The 19,469-nt window shown below is 43.8% G+C and overlaps 1 protein-coding gene across 1 annotated transcript in view; it reads left to right on the top strand.

The window, feature by feature from the left end:
• Positions 1-19,469, top strand: part of DAAM2 (dishevelled associated activator of morphogenesis 2) — a 62,134-nt gene that overhangs the window by 13,539 nt on the left and 29,126 nt on the right. The window contains exons 5-13 of the mRNA XM_007939427.2: positions 2,721-3,054; positions 4,096-4,206; positions 5,515-5,618; positions 7,063-7,129; positions 8,252-8,369; positions 10,330-10,468; positions 14,339-14,397; positions 14,544-14,728; positions 15,344-15,643. Of these exons, the coding sequence (XP_007937618.1) occupies positions 2,721-3,054; positions 4,096-4,206; positions 5,515-5,618; positions 7,063-7,129; positions 8,252-8,369; positions 10,330-10,468; positions 14,339-14,397; positions 14,544-14,728; positions 15,344-15,643 (1,417 nt within the window). The remainder of the gene's footprint in view (positions 1-2,720; positions 3,055-4,095; positions 4,207-5,514; positions 5,619-7,062; positions 7,130-8,251; positions 8,370-10,329; positions 10,469-14,338; positions 14,398-14,543; positions 14,729-15,343; positions 15,644-19,469) is intronic.

Below are 19,469 nucleotides of genomic sequence, written 5' to 3' on the forward strand. Positions count from 1 at the left end.
TTTAATTATTCCCTCTGTTACTCAGTAGTTTTTAAACAGGGTGTTATTCAGTTTCCATGTATTTGATTTTTTTAATTGATCTTCCTGTTGTTGATTTCTAATTTTATAGTGTTATGGTTTAAGAAGTTGCTTTGTAGTATTATAATGTTTTTAAATTCATTGACGCTTGCTTTGTGGCCTAACATATGATATATTCTGAAAAATATTCCATGTGTGCTAGAAAAGAATAAATATTTTGCTGTTGTTGGGTGGAATGTTCTGTTTACGTCTATGAAGTTAAGTTGGTTAATTGTGTTTTTAGTTTTTCTGTGTCTGTGTTGAGTTTCTTCCTAATTGTTTTGTCCTTCATTGAAAATGGTGTACTCCTACTATTATTGTGGAGTTGACTATTTCTCTTTTCAATTCTGTTAAAGTTTGATTTATATATTCTGAGCCTCTTTCACTGGGTGTGTAGATATTTATTATGATTATATTCTCTTGTTCAATTGACCCTTTAATCGTTATATAATAATGCCCTTCCTTGTCTTATGGTGGTTTTGTCTTAAAGTCAGTTTTATCAGAAATTAATATTGCCACTCTTGTTCTTTTTTGATTGCCATTTCCTTGATATATTTTTTCCAGCCTTTGATTTTTTTAGGTCATTATGTATGAGGTATGTATCTTGTAGATAGCGTATTTATGGGTCATGTTTTCTCATTCATTCTGCTACTTTCTGTGTCTTGACTGGCTCATTTAATCCATTTACATTCAGTGTAATTATCGATCAGTATGAATTTATTGCAGTCATTTTGCTGCGTGTTTTTCTGTGGTGCTGCTGATTTCTTTGTTCCAGATAATTTTCTGAGCTGAGTTCATTTTGCTTATGGATTTTCTTATCATTTCCTTCATTGCTATTGTTTTAGTGTTTACTAGATGTTGATGATTTTCCTCTTTTTTATTTTGATGAGAAGGTTTATTCATTATCTTTAAAGTTACCTTGTAATTTATTATTTTCTTCCCAGTTTAAAACAGTCCTTTCTATCTTGAAGTCATCTTGCTTTCCTTTCCACTTGGATGTACTGTAACTACACTATTTATTCTCTCTTTTTGCTGTGTAGTTGCCCTCATTTTAAAACTGATGTCTTTGGTTCCCTAGTTAAGTTTTGTAGTTTTATTTTACTGATGCAGTCAGTTTGCTCTTGTACCATTTTCCTGAATTCATCCAGAGCTTTGTCTGTTTTCTTTGATTTTGTCTGTGTTTTCTTTGACCTTTCTGTCAATCTGTTCAAAGTACCTAAATATAGTTTTTTGAATTCCTTATCAGATAGTTGCAATGCCATTTCTTCCTCAGGAAGTTTTATAGCTCTGTATTTTGGTCATTTGTTTGAGCCACTATGTCTTGTTTCTTTGTGTGAACTGAGGTCATTTGTTGTCTTTGAGACATTGTGGTTGTTGGATTTATATTTAATTGGTGATTGCATGTTGTGTGTTTCACCCAGGTTTTCCTTTTTGCTTTATTTTGTTTTGATACATCCAAGCAAGTGGGGCAGGTATGCTTCTCTGCTTGCTAGTTTGACAGTACTTAGGTGCTCACCTTCTGTCTCCAGGTGTGATAGAAGGTGGAAGTGTGTGCACAGTCCTCTGTTCACTGTTTGTGTAGAGCAGTTCAGAGTGGGGTTGGGCTGGTATTGGGTGCTGTCTATCATTGATCAGGTGCAGGAGTGGATGGGGCTGCAGGAGGTGTGAGTGTGGCTGTGCAGTGTGAACACAGTTGCTTTCTGGTCACCATATACCAGTGTGAGCACTGATGCAGTCCTGGGAGTGAAGAGCCAATTATCAGGTTGCTAGGCATTTGACAGCTAACCAGAAGGCTGATGGTTCAAACCCACCAGCCACTCCTTGGAAGGAAGGTTGGGAAATCTACTTCTGTAGTGATATCACCTTGGAAACCCAGGGAAGGGTTCCTATGAGTTGGATCTACTCGACAGAACTGAGTTTGGTTTTTTTGGTTTGCCCCAGTTGGAATGCTGCTTGAAAAATCTAAAATCGCCATACTGTGTCAGGCCAGTTAACAATTCACTGCTCTATTTGTCTCCTTGTTCATTGCTTTTGTTCAGTTTCTTCTAGTCAGTGTTTGATCCACTTCTTTATCCTTTCCTTTGAAGCTCAGGTATAATCCATATCTGTCTCATTTGGTTTCTTATGTCTTTGCTGTAGAGGGTTTGGGTAACTTGTTTGCCTAGTCTTCCATCTTACTGGAAATTCTAACTCTTAGCTGTTTTCTTAATGATCCCTTGAAAGATAGCTCCCTAGCCTTGGTCCCTTGACTCAGTGACTCTACTGGGCCTTCTGTTTGGAAGTCCTTGTTATCTGACTATAATTCTCTTAATTCCTATCCTTAGTGGAGATGAGTCTTCAGAATTCTTTGAGGTGGATTTAGGTTTAACAGCCATACTTATTATGATCATCTTCTTTATATATATGCCATCATAGCTATGCGACAGACAGTTAATGATATGCAAATGTAAAATATTTAAAATGCAAATGAGATGCTAATCTCTTGTGAGGGCAATGGGATGTATTTCAGTGCTGTAGATAAACTTTATAAATGAGCATAGCAGCTACTATAGGATGCATGGTGGTACACAGGTAGTGAATGGGGTTAACTATTTGCAAAATGTATTTGATATAGTTCGCACATGCAAGGAATCATTTTTTGCCAATGGTTCTTACTGGTGTAGGTTTGTGACCCGTTTTATTGAGCTGGAGGGCTTGACCTGTCTGCTGAATTTCCTCCGGAGTATGGACCATGCCACCTGTGAGAGTCGCATCCACACCTCCCTCATTGGCTGCATCAAGGCACTGATGAACAACTCTCAGGGCCGGGCACATGTGCTAGCACAGCCTGAGGCCATCAGCACCATTGCACAGAGCCTGCGCACTGAGAACAGCAAGACCAAGGTGGCAGTTCTGGAGATCCTGGGTGCTGTGTGTCTCGTGCCTGGTGGCCACAAGAAGGTGCTGCAGGCCATGCTGCATTACCAAGTGTATGCAGCTGAGCGGACACGCTTCCAGGTAAAGGACTTAGTAGTGAAGGGCAGGGGCATCAACTGGGTAAGGCAGTCAGGGACATCCTGTCCTGGGGATGAGGACTAAGGATTTTGTAGCAGAGACTTGGGGGGAAGAGGAGGTAGAGTGGGCTGCATAACGGTTCTTGCCAGTTAGGAGTACTGGGACCCAAAGTGTTTAAATAAAAAGACATGAGGAGCCTTAAGAGTTAGAACTCTTTTTAAAAGTTGGCTGAGAAAATGGACTTGTCTCTTTCACTAGGTTATGGGCCTTTCTGTGAGGCTGGAATATTGATGTGCTTCAACTTGTGGTTTCTATGTCTCTGAGCCTAGCACCTAGCTCATTATAGGACTTCACTTAAGAATGTTGAGTAGAATACAATTGCTAGGGTCAAGATGAAGCCCTATTCCTGAGCCAGTGCTGACTGGGACCTGTCCTGGGAGCTCAGACTATGATGTTCTGTTTTCTTCCTCCTGACCTGCTCTAGAAAAGTACCAGTGAATCAGAAAATAAATATAAAGTGTTTTAGCACAGTGCCTGGTGTACAACAAGTCCTCAGTGGATGTAAACTGTCATTATAAATTCTATGGTTTATCCTCTAGCAAAAGCTATTTGTTTTTTCTGTCATTAAACATTTTTGAGCACCTACTCCATGCTGAAAGTGGCCCCTGGCCCTTTGCAGAAGATGCAAAGGGGATAAAAGGCAGTGTCCATGATATCAAGGGGCTAGGTAAAGACTACATAATGAGTTGTAAACAACTGAAGCATAATTATAAAGAAGCACATCAACATTGCCCAATAATATAAACTCAGCCCTCAAAAGCTGAATGGAGAGGAAGTAAGTCAGTACTGAGATTAAAGTGTAGAGAGGCAAAGAACTCTTCCTGGAAAAGGTGAGTTTTAGAGGAGGTCCAAGAGAAGCTGGGAAGACATGATAGGAATTGATGGGGCATCTTAGGTAGTTAGAAAGGCAGGGCAAACATTCAGAGGCTGGACTTGTAGTATTCTGAGCTGTCTTCTCCTTTTCTATCTTGCCTTTCCCTCCAGACACTGCTGAATGAGTTAGACCGAAGTTTGGGCCGATATCGAGATGAAGTGAACCTGAAAACGGCCATCATGTCCTTTATCAATGCTGTCCTCAATGCTGGAGCTGGAGAGGTGAGGCACCTTCTCCTGGCCCTTGATATACCCTGACTTCCTGGGTCTAGGGCAGATAGAGTGTGTAAGCACTTTCTGGGAAGTAGTAAGAGGAAGGGGCCAAGGTGTCTGATTGGTGTAGCTGTCACCATCTTCAGCTTATCATCTTTATAACTTCATGCCTTCTTCACTTTGGCCTAAGAAAAACGAGCATGTTATGAATGTTGCAGTTATGGAGGGGCAAAACCTGTATATATTCTGCAGCCTAGCTTATCTATGGCTCTCAAAAGTTGTGGTGAAGACTGATTCTAGCTTTGCTTCAACACAGAATTCTTTTGGGTTTTTATCTAAACCTGGGAGTACTCATGAGGAGTTTCCTACATAGGTAACGTCATACATCACGTGTGTCATGGACAAAGAGCATAAACAACCACTGAGGTTGACTGCTGCTGGCTCAAGTGGTGGGGAGTTGTTTATGGAAGGAGGGCATTGCAGAACTCTGTTGGCCCACTTATGGACTGGTTTCTTGCCTTGCTCTTCTAGTGCAGGAGGTGTGGCTTCTGGTTTCTGTTGGGGTCTAAATGGGGTCTTCAGATCACAGAAATAGTGACATTAGAAGAAGAACTTGAAGAGCAGAGAAACTCCCCGAATTAAAAGACAAGCATACTCCCCAGTTAGGGCCAACTGTTGAAGAACAAAAGGAATAATTTAAAGATCTCTACATTTCCCTCTTTTTCTGCTGGCATATATATTTGCTTATGGTGTCCTGATGGACTGAGTTAAGTGAAATGGCTTGGAAGAACAATCTGTCCTTAAGATATTAACATCAGCTTTATCAGTACCAGGTATATATGGCTGGCATCTGTTCTGATCAGTTGGTAACTATAACTCACTAGGTAATTGTTTTGTATATCATTCCTATAGGTAAGCATTGTTGTTCCCATTTTACAAATGAGGAAAGTAAAGTTTCCCCAAGATCACAAAGCTATTATGTAGCAGAGCAGCAAGATCTGCTTGATTCCAAAGTTGTGCTCTATTACTATACACCACTGCTCTTTGACACTGAAGGCTAAGAGAAAACTCATGAGAGACTTGAAGGAAATGAGGCAGGAGACCTTAAAGGATTTGGGCAGTGGGCCTTCTTTAGAGAAATAACAAGGTCAAAGAATGCCTCCTCTTGCCCTTTCTTGGAGCTCTTGCACTTGAAGCAGCTCCATGAAGTTTGCTGCAGGAAATGTGGTGGGACATTGGCTGGGGTGGGGCAACCAATGGTTGAGCAGGAATCTCTGAACCAGCCAATGAGTTTTATCTTCCTTTGGTGATCCCCAGGATAATCTGGAGTTCCGTCTACATCTACGGTATGAGTTCCTGATGTTGGGGATACAGCCTGTGATTGACAAACTTCGACAACATGAGAATGCCATCCTGGATAAGTAAGGCTCAAGCCACCCATCCCCACTGGAAACCTGTGGGAAATGCCTCAGTTTGAGATGGTCAGGACCTTCATTAAGGATGCTTTTCCTACTGGAATCCACTCACCATAACCCAGCATAGATTCAGAATCAGCTCTATGTATATATGGGAAGGTGGACAGTTCTCCCATCACTTGTCCCACCTCTTGCTTATACCCTTGACTGTCCTCTTTGCTGATCTCCTTATCTCATTTCTGATCTTATAGACAGATGAACCTAATAGTACTGAGCTACAGAAGTAGTTCCCCCAAAGGGCATTTGAAAATACACTGGAGTGTTCTTTGGCTTTCAAAATGGCTGGTGAGCTAAACATCCTGCATTGCACTCCTGCTCAACAAAGAAATGGCCCACCCAAAATGCAATATATAAAGGTTCTTATTGATTAAAGGGCACAATTAAATTCCTATATGTTACCAGTGAGCCCCCTCTGGTTCTATCCCATTAGTACAGGAAATTTTATTACACTAGTTCTTCAGGGACAGAGGATGGATCCATTTGGGGTTGAATTGGTAAGAAGAGGGGGCTAAGAATGAAAGAGATTAAATTTATGGGCTGATATGGGGACAGCATGAGAACACTGGGGAAGGTAAATAGAGGTTGGTGGTTCTTGACTAGGGATAATTTTAACCCCCAGGGGACTAGAGACTAGAGACATCTTTAGTTGTCACAACTGAAGGAGAGGTCTGCTATTGACATCTAGTGGGTGGAGACTACGGGTGCTGATAAACATCCTACAATGGACAGGACAGCCCCACAACCAAGAATTATTCAGCCCAAAATATCAATAGTGCCGAGGTTGAGATACTCTGATCTGAGGTGAAAGTACACTGAATTGGCCTCTCTGAAAGAGTGCATGGGGTTCTGTAAAGGAAAAAAGTGTTGGCGTACAGGCAGATGGTTTCTTTCCAGTTTTGCCTTGGAGGGGATAGAGTGTAAGAAATGCTGTGTATATTATCCACCTTATTGGATTTCCTTCCTCTTTGGTCCTATACTCAGCTTAGCTCACAGCGTCAAGTTGATTCGACTCGTAGCAACCCCTCCTTGGGTTCCTGAGATGGTATCTCTATGGAAGTAGATTGCCCAATCTTCCTTCCAAGGAGTGGCTGGTGGGTTTGAACCACCAGCCTTCTGGTTAGCAGTCAAATACCTTAGGCCCCTTCTTAACCCATTTCCATGGTTATTGTCCCCCTCCAAGAATAAGTGAGTGTTCATTTGTAAGTCCATATCCAGCCTTTGTGGGATGCCTCTCAGAGCAAGATCAGATTGGAGAAGGAGGGGTCCTTTCACCTGAATGAAGCCTTCAGAGATAGTCAGTTGGGGGCAGGGGGACCAATGGGCTATAATCCTCCACCAAAGATGTCCTGAGTATAATGTCTACTCTCTGTATTCCCCCTCTCCTATCTAGGCATTTAGACTTCTTTGAGATGGTCCGAAATGAGGATGACCTGGAGCTAGCCAGGAGGTTTGACATGGTGAGGAGCCTGGTAGGCATGATTCCTGGTGAGGACAGTCACTTCTCCAGATCCTATGCTGTAGTGGGCTCAGTGTTGGTGGGTTCCCGTGAGTGCTCCTCCATGGCCAGGTCCAGTTTCTGGAGCTTTGGCAGTGTGCTGGCTCTGGTGGGCATCATCGTACTTGGGGGACCTTACCTGAAGGACCTCACCTGGTGGGCTTCTGTGCCTCTGCCTCCAAAGAAAGGGGACTATAACTCCCAAAAGAAAGGGAGCCAGTGGTTATACATGTTTAGTCCCAAATACCTCTCCTAGGCTGACTTTCCCCCAGCCTTCTAATAATTTCCTGAGTCATCTCTCCCCACTACTAACTAAGCAGATCATGCTTAGCAAACCAAACCATATTTTCATTTTAGTCTTAAAAACCATGAAAACAAACAGCTCTACTGCCTAGAGATTGTACTATAAAATTCCTATCCAAATAAAAACCTACTTTTGGCTAGCACTTCATAGTCACAAAGCATCATCCATTATATGCTCACAAAAACCCTGGATTTATAGGTGAAGAAACTGAGGTCAGAGAGATTAAGCTGCTTACCTGTTGTCACACAAATAAAGAGCAGAGGATCTGGAATATGAACCCACATTTGTGGACCTGAAATCAAGTGCCCTTTCCACCTATGCTACTTTGAGTCATCTCTGCCCTTGCTTCCTTCCCTTAGTTTGGATCTATAGTTCTCAAACACAGCCAAATCCCCCCTCCCTCAGGGCCATTTGTCAATGTCTGGAGCATTTTTGGCTGTCACAGATTTGGAGGAAGATGCTACTGGTATTTAGTGAGCAGAGGCCAGGGTAGGTATTGCTGAATATTCTACAATACGTAGGACAGCCCTACAACAAAGACTTACCTAGTCACAAATACCAATAGTGCCAAGATAAAAGAATCCTTGTTATATAATTAACACATCTCCCTCCTTCTTTTCTCAGTTTCTCTCTCTGTTTTTAAGCCTGAGACAGAGGCAGGGGAAGGAAAGCTTTCCTGGGAGGTAGGGCTTAGTGGATGGGAAAAAGGTCTTCTGTGTCTTCCCCCATTCCTTTCAGTGCTCCCTGTTAACTGCCTCCTGCCTCCTCTGTGCTCCTCAGGTCCACATTGACACCAAGAGTGCATCCCAGATGTTTGAACTGATTCATAAGAAGTTGAAGTACACTGAGGCCTACCCCTGCCTGCTCTCTGTCCTGCATCACTGTCTGCAAATGCCCTGTGAGTCCCCCACACCTGTTGCCTCCTAGCTGGGCTCCCATGCCCTGGCTCTCAGGACAGGCTGAGACAAGGCTGCAGGCCCTGCTGGGTGGGTGAGCCTGAACACATCCTCACTGCACACATCCTGGAAGGCCAGGCCATAGGACTCAAGCCCCTTTGCTTCCCTCCTGTCTTGGGGGGTCATTAAAATAGAGCAGCTTCTACTGTCACCTAGGGAGCATACTAATTGTTGGGGACTTGGACTTGAGCAACTCCAACATCCCAGGCTAATTTTCAGTATTAAACAGCTCTAGCTGTCAACCCATGACAGGGGAGTAATTAGTCCTTGTGGAGAGTTCCAAAAAAAAAAGTTTTGTTCTTGGGGGAATAGCACTGATGTGGAATGAGCAGGCCTTTTTAAATGTTTTATCTGCTTCTTTATCTAGTCCTTACCATTTAGTCCTTTCACCCTATCTCCTTTATCCATACCAAATGTCAGCTACTACAGGACCAGGTGGCTAAGTTCTTAAGACCCAGGTATGCACAGTGATTGAATAAATTATATGTAACTACTGATAGCCATCCCAAAACACAATTTGAAATGAGCTTTAACTGCAATATTTGGCATTTAAGCCGTTCATGAAATACAGTGTTTTGAAAATTAGTTTGGTCCATTGTAATGGTCAACCTCAAAAGAATATCTTTAGTGATGATGATAGTGCTGTTGGTGATCATGGTGATGGTGGCATTAACCACCATTTTTTGAGTGCCAGCTCTGGGCTGGGCATGATGCAAAGCACATCATCTCTAAACCTCAAAATGGCCTAAGGGGTATGTGTTATCATTTCCATTTTACAGTGAATGAAACGGAAGCTGAAAGCATTTTTTATATATGGAGGGGGCTTTCATTTCATTGCTGTCAGAGCTTTAGATGAAACATGTTCTATCTCTGTGAACCAGTGATCCTGCCTTTACCCAATTTTGCTGAGTGAGAAGCAAATGGAAAAATATGTCACTTTTCAATGCCTGCATTAGGTGGGATGGCAGAAAGGAAGCTAGATACTGTATTGTGGACCAGGTCAGTTCTCCAAAACTCAGCCCAGAAAGTCTTCATGGGAGACATGGAAAGGCCCCAGGAAACATGACTTCTGCTCTAGCAGTAACTGTACCTGGTGTTCCATGGGGACTTTACAGACATTACATTCCACCAAGAAGCCATTATGGCTTGACTTTGATGTAAGAATCCCTATAGCTGACCTCCTTTGCTGATCAGTAGAGACAAAGCTATTGGGATACAGAACTAAAAGAAGAGACTTGTGGCTGCCATGTAAAGTGAAAGTCCATATCCATGCAGACTGTGATTAGAGAGAGATGGACTAGGACCCTGCGATGCCTTTGATGACCACATGGTGCCTTTGCCTTCATAGTTCAAGGTCACCTCCACCAAGAATACCTCCTGGATTCCATGAATCACTTCTCTTACTCATTCTGACTCCCTCTCAGTGCACATCTGCAATTATTTTCCATTGATCTTTCTCTTTAGAGAAATAGCATAGAAAATCCTAACTTTTTTTTTATTTCCCAGAGACTTCATTATTCAGCATGTAATATTTTAGAACAGATTTATTTTCCAAATGATGCTTTTTTTTTTTTTTTTTGAGATAATGATAAAAGCAATTTGCATTCCCAGGACCTAGGATGCCTAAAGTCCAAACAGGGAGGAAAGGCAGCCAGGACACATTTCTGGGAGTAGAGAAAAATGTCAGGAACATTGACACATTCATAAAAGATCAGTTGCAGATAATCAAGAGATGACTGGATTTGTGAATCTTTATCAGGTGCAACTGTACCCATCTAACTGGGAGGTTGCCAAGGGTGGGGAAGGGTACTTCTTGCCAGTCTGGACCCAAGCAGTGACTCTAGAACAGGCCTCCAGTGGGTTCCAGGGCTCAGTAAATAGATGATGCCTGTCATCCCTCAGACAAGCGGAATGGTGGCTACTTCCAGCAGTGGCAGCTCCTGGACCGCATCCTCCAGCAGATTGTCCTCCAGGATGAGAGGGGTGTGGACCCTGACCTGGCTCCACTGGAGAACTTCAACGTCAAGAACATTGTCAACATGTGAGCAATGGCCAGCCTTCCCCATGTCTTCCTCCTCCTTCCTCATCTCTCTCCTACACTGGGTCTCACCAGTGAAACCTCAGCTCTCTCTCTCAAATCAAACCAATTGCCGTAGAGTCCATTCCACTCATGGTGACTCCATGTGTGTCCGAGTAGAACTGTGCTCCATTGGATTGTCTATGGCTGTTTTTTTGGAAGTAGATTGCCAGGCCTTTCTTCTGAGGTGCCTCAGTGTGGACACAAACCTCCAACCTTTCAGTTAGCAGCTTAGCATGTTAATCTTTTGTTCCACCCAGGGACTCCTCTCTCAAACCAGACACTCACAAATGTGTTTTGAGGCATGCTGTCCAACAGAACTCTTTGAGATAATAGACACGCTTCTTTTTACTTATTTATTTAAAAAAAATTTTTTTTATTGTGATTTGGGTAAAAATTTACAGAGCAAATTCACTTTCTATACAGCAGTTCACATACACTGTGTCTCATGACATTGACCACAATTTACCCCAATGCAACAGCTCCCTTCCTACTTCCTCCTGATAGTTACCTCTTCCCTGTGTCCGTCCCTCCATGCACTCCTGCCTCCTGAGCTGTCTCCTTGTGCATAAGCAGCCCTTCTTTCTCTTGGATTGTTCTCTCCAAGGAGTGGATCTACCTGAGATAAATGTTCAGCTCATATGCCTGTCTGTTGTTTGGCTGGAAGCTACAGGCATGGGTTCAATTTCAGACCTGAAGGGCAGCTAGGGGCCATAGTTTCAGTGGTTCCACCAGGCTCTATCAGACCAGCAAACCTGGTCTCCCCCTTTGTTTTTTTTCCAAATGATTTTGAGTTTTGTTCCACATTGTTTTCCCTCTCTATCCAGGATATCCTACACAAATCCCCTTCCAAGTGGTTGACAGTAGTAGCTGGGCACCATCTAGTTCTTCTGGTCTTATAGTCATACAGGCTGCAGATTGGATGGTGTACCATTTGCTAGGACTAGTTCTTTCCATGAATGTTTGGTTTTCTTCATTCTTCTTTGTTCTGGATGAGGAGAGACCCATCGTTACATCTAGATGGCAGCTTGCAAGCTTGTAAAGATCCCAGTCACTACTTGCCAAAGTAGGAGGTGGAACAATGTTTTGTGTAGTATGTTATGCCAATTGAGCTTGATGTTCTTTGAGACTATGGTCCTGAGTCCACAGGTTCAACTACTTGGTCCCTCTGGGTAGCTGCCTGTGACCAAGCAGTGACTACAACCTTGCCCCTTGTCAGCTCTACTATACATCTGGGAATTCAGATCATACACATAAACTTATAGGACCACTGAATAGATACACTTCTTATCTGTGCTATATACGATGTGGTAACCACTAGGCACATGTGGCTATGGAGCATTTGACATGTGACTTATTTGACTAAGGAACTGAATTTTTCATTTTAATCAATTTAAATTTAAATAGCCACATACCTGTGGCTAATGAAACTAACTCTCAATAATTTACTGCATAGATTGGATACAGGAGGAATTTAAATGCATTAACATACAGCAGGGATTAGCCAACTATGGGCAGTAGGCTAAATCTGATCTTCCAGCTGGTTTTCGTATGACCATGAGCTAAGAATAGTTTTTATGTTCTTAAAGTATTGTTTAGAACAAATGAACACATAAGGAAATGCCTCAGCGATTATATGTGATCTGAAAAACCTAAAATATTTACTCTCTGATCCTTTACAGAATATTTGCCAACCACTGACCATGAGGCATGTTAGAACCTAAGGCCTTCTGGAAAAGGGAGTCTTTTTCTGACTCTGGGTTTAGGGAAATACAGAGAAACACATTCAAAAGCTCATTGGTTATGATAAGACCTTACATGAGCACATTGACTTTTAATTTTAAAGCCTTTGCTTAACTTTCAGTCTGAGCCTGAGCCAACTGCCCTTAAGGAGGTAAACTGGATCTAAATGCTTCATTATTCTGCATTCCACAGCCAACTAGAAAACAATTTCTGAACTAGCCACACTACTTGTTCTATTAGCATAAACAGTTGGGTGTTGATCTAGTTAAAGTCCTAACTGGTATGTTGAACAATTGCAACCAGTAAAGTAATCAAAATGTAGCTTTATTTTTATTTCCTATAATTCCTTACACTATTTATTAGGGAAAATTTTCCTCTGCCAAAGGATGAAATCTCAAGCCCAAAGACATTTTTGGTCCTTTTTGGGTAATAGAAGTCTTAAGATCACTTTTAGCTGTCAACATAGTCTCAAATCTGAGAAGAACTAATCCCAGATGTGAATCATCGTGCTAGACTCAATTTAACCTTAAATCTCTCTCTTCCCCAGGCTGGGACTGGGAAGCTACAGTGGGAAGGGGTGTGTGTGTGTGTGGGGGGTGGCTTCTTTTCTCTGCTCTCAGTTCCTTTTCTAATGCCTTCTACCACCCCCCCTCCCACTAACTAACCAGTTTCCCCAGAGGCAGCATGGGGGCAGGAAGGAGAAAGGGAAAGTCTTACTTGGTTAGGTGACTTAGTAAGCAGGCTTTCTGCTCTTTGGCGCTTGAATAAAGACATGAGATTATGTTCCTGGGACCTTCAGAAGTTCCCTTCTGAGTGTCTCTGCCTGCAAAACCCAGGTCACTGGACATGCAAGCTGTTTTGTTCTTGCTCCCCCCACCCCCGGCCACTGCCTACCTGGCTTCTTTCATCCTTTCCATCACCCCTGGCTCACTCATGAGCCAATGCACACAGATTTACAATGTTGATGGTCCCAGTTTTCTCCCAGGTGGACCTCTTGGGCAGGACTTAGAATAGCTTCAGCTCAATTCCTCCACAAGGCTTACATCTGGCCTGTGGGAAACCCTCAGGTGATCTCTTCTTCTAATAACCTCTAGGAGTGCTGGCACATCCTAGCACAGCAACATTGTCCTGTTCAATCCTTCTTGCTCTCTGGATTTGCCTGGCCCCAAGTCAGACTCCTGTTAACTATGCCTCTTTCTCGATGTTGGGGCATATAGGTCAAAACTCTCTTGGTGGGCCCAAAGAAGCTCCGTCACTAAGACTATGGTTAAGGAGATAGCCACCACCCCTCCTGGGGGTGGGGGTTGACAATGTTGTTGTTAGGTGCCATTGAGTCAGTTGACAATAGTCTCTCCAAATAATTTTCTTCACAAAGTACTCTTCTCTCTCCATACCTTGTCCTCTCCTTAGATCCTTGATCAAGTTGAGAGGCCAAGAGTCAAATATCTAACTCTTCATGTTTCAGGTTTACAAATGAAATTATCATTGAGATCTCACTTTGGGTTTTCATTTATCTTTTATACGTTGGTGTGGAGATGAAAGCTTAATTTTAACACACTGTTTCAGATATGTCCCTTCTTTACCCTCAACACATCCATCCTATGTTATGGGGATATGGGACGATTTCTGTTGCTCTTACACATTCATCTTTGCTGGGCCTAGAAATCTAGACCACGATAGGGTCAATATTTCTCTCTCTCTCTCTCAGCTGCAAAACCCTATTATTACAAAGGGTTGCAAGTCATTATATAGCTAAGGGTAGCCTAAGATTTAGTACTAGTTCTACAATTAATTAGTTGGTGTTTCTATCTCTGGTGTTGGACCCTCAACTCTATCACAAAAGGGTTGGATCAGGGCATCTAAGGGTTTTTTTCAGCTCTCTAGTCTAAAGAGAGACACATAATGAGTATTAGACAGGGATGGAGACTTGGAGAGATGTAAGGAGTTAAAATCCAAGCCTCCAGGTGTGTCTGGAGAGATTGGAGGTCAGGGTACCGGTGTGGGGAATGTGGAGATAACATGTCTTCTAGGAAACTGAGAAGACCTCAACAGTCTCAACAGTCACATTGACCCCTTCCCCTCTGTCTCCAGGCTTATCAATGAGAATGAAGTGAAACAGTGGCGAGACCAAGCTGAGAAGTTCCGAAAAGGTGAGGGGTTCTGCCTAAGCCTGCTGCATACTCTACCACCCCTCTCCTGTGCAGCCCAGGACTCCATATCCTCCCATGAAGGTGAATACACACACATACTCATACTCTCTCTTCCCATTTCCTCTCCCATCCATCTTCCATCCCAGAACACACGGAGCTGGTGAGCCGGCTAGAGAGGAAAGAGAGAGAATGTGAGACAAAGACGTTGGAGAAGGAAGAGATGATGCGGACACTGAACAAGATGAAGGACAAGCTGGCCCGAGAGTCCCAGGAGCTACGCCAGGCTCGGGGACAAGTGGCAGAGCTGGTAGCCCAACTCAGTGAAATCTCAGTACGTGGGCACCCTTTTCCCTTTCACATATTGGAGCTGAGACCCTGGGCTTCCAGGCAGAGTGGGCAAAGCAGGTGTGGGGAGGGGCCAAGGATCCTAGACTGAGGTAGAAGAGCAAGGGAGACTTCAGGTCAGGAAAGAGAGGACCTCTGAGGCTGTAAGGGCTGACAATATCACCCAGTAGTCTAGGTTGTATCTTTGTGTTAATTAGAAGAAGTAATGCCCCTTCCTCTGGGTGACATTGTCCCAGGAAGCATACTTTGCAAAGCAGAGTGCAGGTGGGATTTTTCACTCCCTCTCACCCTGTCATTTGGAAACCATCATGCAGTCAGCAGCCTACACTACCATATGGATCAACCCTGCTGTTGCACTGTATTACTATGACTGACTCCAGTGTCTGTGTGTGATTGTGTATGTGTGGTGTCTGTGTGTGTGTGTTGGGAATTTGGAATACAGAGAGAGAAAGTGGGGGGACCAAATGTGTATGGGAGGTGACAGCAGGATTTGGGGTATAGTATAGATGGAAATTAAAAGTAAGGGAAAGAACAGTGGTAAGGGATCTGAATGGCATCAATACCAATAGCTTTGTCTTTTGATTTTTCTGTCTCCTCACAGACAGGCCCTGTATCCTCCCTGCCTCCCCCTGGGGGCCCACTTGCCTTGTCTTCATTGATGACAACCAATGACCTGCCTCCACCCCCACCCCCTTTATCCTTTGCCTGCTGCCCCCCACCGCCACCACCACCCCTTCCACCTGGTGGACCTCCCACTCCCCCAGGTGCCCCACCTTGCTTCAGCATGGGCCTACCCCACCCTCCAGACCCCTTCCCTAGCAGTGATACCCCACTCAGGAAGAAGCATGTTCCCCAGCCTTCCCACCCACTGAAGTCCTTCAACTGGGTCAAGCTGAATGAGGTAAGTAACCAAGATGGGGTCGTTGTTGTTGTTATGTGCCTTCAAGTCAGACCTGACTCATAGCAACCCCTCCTTGGGTTTCCGAGGTGGTATCCCTATGGAAGTAGATTGCCCAACCTTCCTTCCAAAGATGGGGTCAGTAGGTCCATTTTCCTACAGCCAGTAGTCATCAGTCCCTGTATTGACTGATCATTGTCTGCAGATCACCACTCTGGTTTCCTTCTTTGGTAGAGGGTAAAGGTTGACACAGTGGCTACAGAAGATGGGGCTGCTGAATGCCAGGCAGCTCCCTCTCCACTGCAGGGAGCATCTATACTGGGAGGAGATGTTTGGCACCTGATGATTCTCACCCTAGCAAAGCCACCCACAAATGGAATTTGTGTGTGCTAAGGGTTAGTGGGGGAGCTCTGGTAGCATAGTGCCTAAGGCACTTGACTGCTAACCAGAAGGCTGGTGGTTCAAACCCACCAGCCACTCCTCGGAAGGAAGGTTGGACAATCTACTTCCTTAGTGATACTGCCTCGGCAACCCAAGGAGGGAGCTCTATGAGTCGGGTCCAACTCGATGGCACATAACAACAACAACAACAACAAGGGTTATTGGAGTAATACAGATACCACAATGATTGACCCTGGAAATTCAAAGTCAGGGTCAAGTTGAGGAAGAGAGTGGAAAATGTAGAAGAGCTTACACTAAGTTCTACAAAAAAAAACCACACTCACTGCCGTCAAGTTGGATCCAACTCACAGCAACCCCTCCTTGGGTTTCCAAGGCAATATCACTACAGAAGTAGATCACTCAACCTTCCTTCCAAGGAGTAGCTGGTAGGTTTGAACCACCAGCCTTCTGGTTAGTAGTCAAGTGCCTTAGGCACTATGCCACCAGGGCTCCCACATTGAGGTCTAGAGACAGTAAAACTCAAGGCAATGTGTACAAAGGACTGAAGGGATGAGCCATGGCAGAGGGTAACAAGTCCAGGGTGCTGAGGCCCTGGAGTGCTTGCATCACACCGTTTGATGTCAAGATGCAGCCATGTCATTCTCTGACATCTCCCTTGGGGAAGGTGCACAGCACTGACCACATTTCTCAGACCAGCAGTGAGAGTTTTATCTGATAGTAATCACCATTCCTAGGTCCAGGTGTGGGAGTTGATTCCTCTCCCAGGTGGTCATGAGCATAGAGTAGAGATGCTCTGGGTCTCGTTACCAATACCAAACCCACTGTTAGCAAGTCAATTCCAACTCATAGCAACCCTATATGACAGAATGGAATTGTCTTCTAGGGTTTCCAAGGCTATATAAATCTTTATAGAAGCAAACTGCCTTGTCTTTCTCCCATGGAATGGCTGGTGTTTTTGAACCAGGGACCTTTTGATTAGCAGCTGAATGCTTTAACCACTGTGCCACCAGAACACTTTCTGGGTCTCATTAGAACCCAGTAATTAAAGGCCTGTTCTGACCTCAGCCAAGCCCTATCTCTGGTTATATAAAGTGCTATTATAAGGACCAAGGGGCTCTGGTCATGTAGATTTAAGACATTTGGCTGCTAATCAAAAAGCTGGTGGTTCAAACCCCACCACTCACTCCATGGAAGGAAGATGGGAGCAGTCTTTTTCCATAAAGATTTACATACAGCCTTGGAAACCAAATGGGGGTTGCTATGAGTCAGAATCAACTCAATGGCAGTGAGGTTTGTTGTTGTTGTTGTTGTTATTATTAAGAGGACTAGGTGTCCCTGGTGGTACAAACAGTTAAGCACTCATCTGCTAACTGAAAGGTTGGCAGCTCGAGTCCACCCAGAGGTGCTGACCCCCAATATTTCACAGCCTTTGAAAACCTTATGGAGTGTAATTCTACTCTGACACACATGAAGTTGCCATGAGTCAGAGTGGACTTGACAACTGGTTTTGATAAGAGGACCAGTGGCTTTGACCTTGAGGTTAACACATATCTGGTGGCAGCTGGCTGCAATGAGCCTGACTCATACTCACACTTCAACTAGTGTTCCTGCAGACGTCAGTTTGGAACTGGGACTAAAGGATCCACTGTGCCCTTGTTATATGAACCTGTTGGACTAACTCTTGGGGAATTCCTAACTGTATCGTACTGTTTGAGATATAACCTGAGCTCAATTGGAGATGCTAGGAGGAAAAGACAAGATTGTTAAGTGAAATAAATAGGTAGCCAGCTAGCTATTTGTTAACTGCTTTCTCTTAACATCAGACCAGGAGCTCTGGTAGCATAATGCCTAAGGCATTTGACTGCTAACCAGAAGGCTGGCGGTTCAAACCTACCAGCCACTCCTCAGAAGGCAGATTGGGCAATCTACTTGCATAGAGATACCACCTCGGAAACCCAAGGAGGGGTTGTTATGATTCAGATCCAACTTGACAGCAGTGAGTTTGGTTTGTTTTTTTGGTAACAGCAGACCAGCTAGTCTGAGGTCAGCTTTTTTGTAAAGGTCTTTGCTGGGGGCCATAATGGATAATAATAAAATGTGAGACATGACATTACTTTATAAGAGGTTAGCCAAAAAGCAAATCAGTTGCTATTGCGTTTGCCCTGAACTCCATGTGTGAGGTCCATACACTTTTTAATGGTTGTTTTTTCTAGAAGTAGATTGCCAGGCCTTTCTTCAAAGGCATCTGTGGGTCGACTTTAACAGCCAACCTTTCAGTTAGCAGCCGAGCACTTACTTGCTTGTGCTACCCAGGAACATCAGGATCTGACAAATTAGGAAATGTGTTCAAGGAAACACCTCAGTCTCTGGGTATGGGTTGAAAGAGAGGTTCTAATGACAAACCAAAGCAAGTTTAGCCCTAACGACTTTTGCAACCTGTGGAAATCACTTATCTTATCTCTAACTCAGTTTGCTCATCTGTGAAATGATTTCTAAGATCCCCTCCACCTCTGATCTATAATCTAGGTGGAAAAACAGGGCTGAAATCCAGCTCATTAGTAGTCTCCTGGGCCTCTGATAACATCTCCCATCTGAATTATTAGAATTGAAAAGCCACCTGTTAGCAGCTTTTGAAGTAAGATGTTTAGGTCTGCATCAGCTACACTGCACAGCCATGTAGAGGCTTCTGCATCTCCACAAGGAGAACCAAAAAGACGAACTGATTGGAGCAGACAACCCTGCAGAACCACAGTCTATGGGCTGCACAGAAATGTTCATTGTTCATGACCAGAAACAGTATCATTTTGTTTTGAACTGCATGGACAGTTGACCAGGCATGCCAACAATTAGGGAAGGGAGACAAAGCAACTAAGATTTTGCAACATTTTCATCATATTGACATTTGAGCTTAATGGGATACTCTTTGGGGCCCATGAATAATAAAGGTGATATAATTTGCCTCATAGCAACCCCTCCTTGGGTTTCCAAGGTGGTATTTCTACAGAAGTAGATTGCCCAGTCTTTCTTCTGAGGAGTGGCTGGTGGGTTTGAACTGCCAGCCTTCTGGTTAGCAGTCAAATGCCTTAGGCACTATGCCACCAGACCTCCTGATAAATCCCCTAAAACCCTAGAATAGGCTGGAACTTCATTGCTAGACTGAAATGTGTAGGTTTGATAGAATAGGCAATGGGAGCTTTTGGAAGAAGTAGGGAGGGGTAGAATGTGTCTAGGAATATTTGAGAACCTATTATCCTAGTCCTGTTGTTGTTGTTGTTGTTGTTAAGTGCCGTTGTTTCTGACTCATAGCGACCCCACACACAGCAGAACAAAATACTGCCCGATCCCGCGCCAGCCCCACAATCCCTGCTATACTTGAGCTCATCATTGCAGCCACCGTGTCAATCCATCTCATTGATGGCCTCCCCTT

Source organism: Orycteropus afer, unplaced genomic scaffold (genome assembly GCF_000298275.1).
Source record: "Orycteropus afer afer isolate SDZICR_OR568_19922 unplaced genomic scaffold, OryAfe1.0 scaffold00059, whole genome shotgun sequence".
NCBI lineage: Eukaryota > Metazoa > Chordata > Mammalia > Tubulidentata > Orycteropodidae > Orycteropus > Orycteropus afer.